Source organism: Sciurus carolinensis, chromosome X (genome assembly GCF_902686445.1).
Source record: "Sciurus carolinensis chromosome X, mSciCar1.2, whole genome shotgun sequence".
In the NCBI taxonomy this organism is placed as follows: Eukaryota; Metazoa; Chordata; class Mammalia; order Rodentia; family Sciuridae; genus Sciurus; species Sciurus carolinensis.
The window spans coordinates 86343751-86345482 of NC_062232.1; the positions used below are offsets into that span (position 1 = coordinate 86343751).

General features: G+C 36.5%; 1 protein-coding gene across 1 annotated transcript; it reads right to left on the bottom strand.

Moving 5' to 3' along the window:
* Positions 1-734: 734 nt before the first annotated feature.
* Positions 735-1511, bottom strand: LOC124972217 (40S ribosomal protein S6-like). Its single transcript, XM_047536474.1, is given in 2 exon segments — positions 735-1142; positions 1144-1511. Coding segments are annotated over 2 exon segments (759 nt in total). The 5' UTR covers positions 1495-1511.
* Between the last annotated feature and the right edge of the window lie 221 nt (positions 1512-1732).

The following is a 1732-nucleotide window of genomic DNA, read 5'->3' on the forward strand; positions in this document are numbered from 1 at the left end:
TTTCAAAGTTGAAATCATACTGCACATACTGTTCTCTAACTTGATTTGTTACTTCACATGGTATCTATATCTATATCCTCTATATCTAATTCATACTTTTAAATACTGTGCAGTATTACATTGCATGAACTTTAAAATTAAATTATGTTTGTGTTCTATTTATGGAGATTAGAATTTGATCCCTAAATTTTGCTATTTCAAAACAATGCTGCAAGGAATGCCCTATTACATAGATTTTATTGCTCTTGAAGAGTAAATGTTTTTTGTACAATAGATTCCTAGAAATGGAAAGGTTGTACAAGAAGAACAGAAAACCACATAGTGAAAATCTCTGCGTGTTCTATCCAGTTAGGCAACAAAAAAAATGACAGAGAAAAGAATGTGAGTTAACAACTAAGGTGGCTATTATTTTGTTTATTATTTAACATTAACAATATTGGATTTGATTGAAATATTGAAGTCCTTTATGACACTGGTTCTCTTTAAATAGAAATCTATGCATAATTGGCCTATCTACAATAGTTAATTCAAATGTCAGAAAGTCTGAAAATAATTACATGTGGGGATCATGTTCAGGTGTGTAACATCCAAATGTAGAAGTTACCAAGCTTGAGATCATGTTGGATTTGTTACTGTCCACAAGGTTAAAGGATGAGAGAGAGGTAAGAATAATTTAGCCTTCTATTTTTTTTAGAAGGTCAGATCTTATTTTTTTTTGTTATTCTGAAAAATTCTTATTTTTGACTGGACCCAAACATAGAAGTAGAAGCTCTCAGAGAGGACAGCCTGTGTCTCTTGGCAATCTGTTCCTGGCATTTTTCTTTGGCTTTTTTCATTCTCTTGGTCAAAAGTTTGGCATATTCTGCAGCCTCTTCCTTATTTTTCTTAGTATGCTGTTCCTTCAGAGCAATACGCCAGCACTTGTGTTGCAGGACATGTGGAGTAACAAGACGCTGAATCTTTGGTGCTTTGGTCCTAGGTTTTTTACCTTCCTTGTTTAAGGGTTTTCTGACAACATATTGGCGGACATCATATTCATTAGATAGATTGAAAAGTTTGCGGATTCTACTAGCTCTTTTGGGCCCCAGTCTACGAGGTATAGTAGTATCCGTAAGTTCAGGAATATCCTTCTCTCCTTTTTTTTTTTTTTTTAACAATAACCAAGTTTAGAATGCTCAGACTGGCATCCACAATGCAACCTCCAACAGATTTGCGCTTTCTCTCTCCACTTTGCCTTGGTCTGTAACAGGAGAGCCCCTTACTCAGCAGCAGATGAACACGGCCATGGGTCAAGATATCCTGCTTCATGGGGAAATCTTGTTTGTCGTTCCCCCGACTGATTTGGACCACATAACCCTTCCATTCTTCACCCAGAGCATCAGCAGCAACTTCTGTGGCCATACGCTTCTCATAAAAAGTACAAAGTTTGTGTTCATTGTCCACTTCAATGAGTTTCTGGCAGCCAGTGGCTGGGAAGGAGATATTCAGCTTCATTTTGGAGCAGCTGATCTCCCACAAGGAACCACGAAAAAGAGCTGAGTCTTCTATTAATTTGGATTCTGGTTTCAGATGGTAAAGCAGGGGACAAAGCTGGTAGGACATCCTAGTCCTTGGCTAGTGTTTCTCTTCACATGTTTTTCATTTGCAATACTAGGAAGACTCAATAAGCTATATTTTCAGTTCTGAAATTCTTAAATTTTATTTTGAATGAAAGAAATTACTCAGTAAGTCA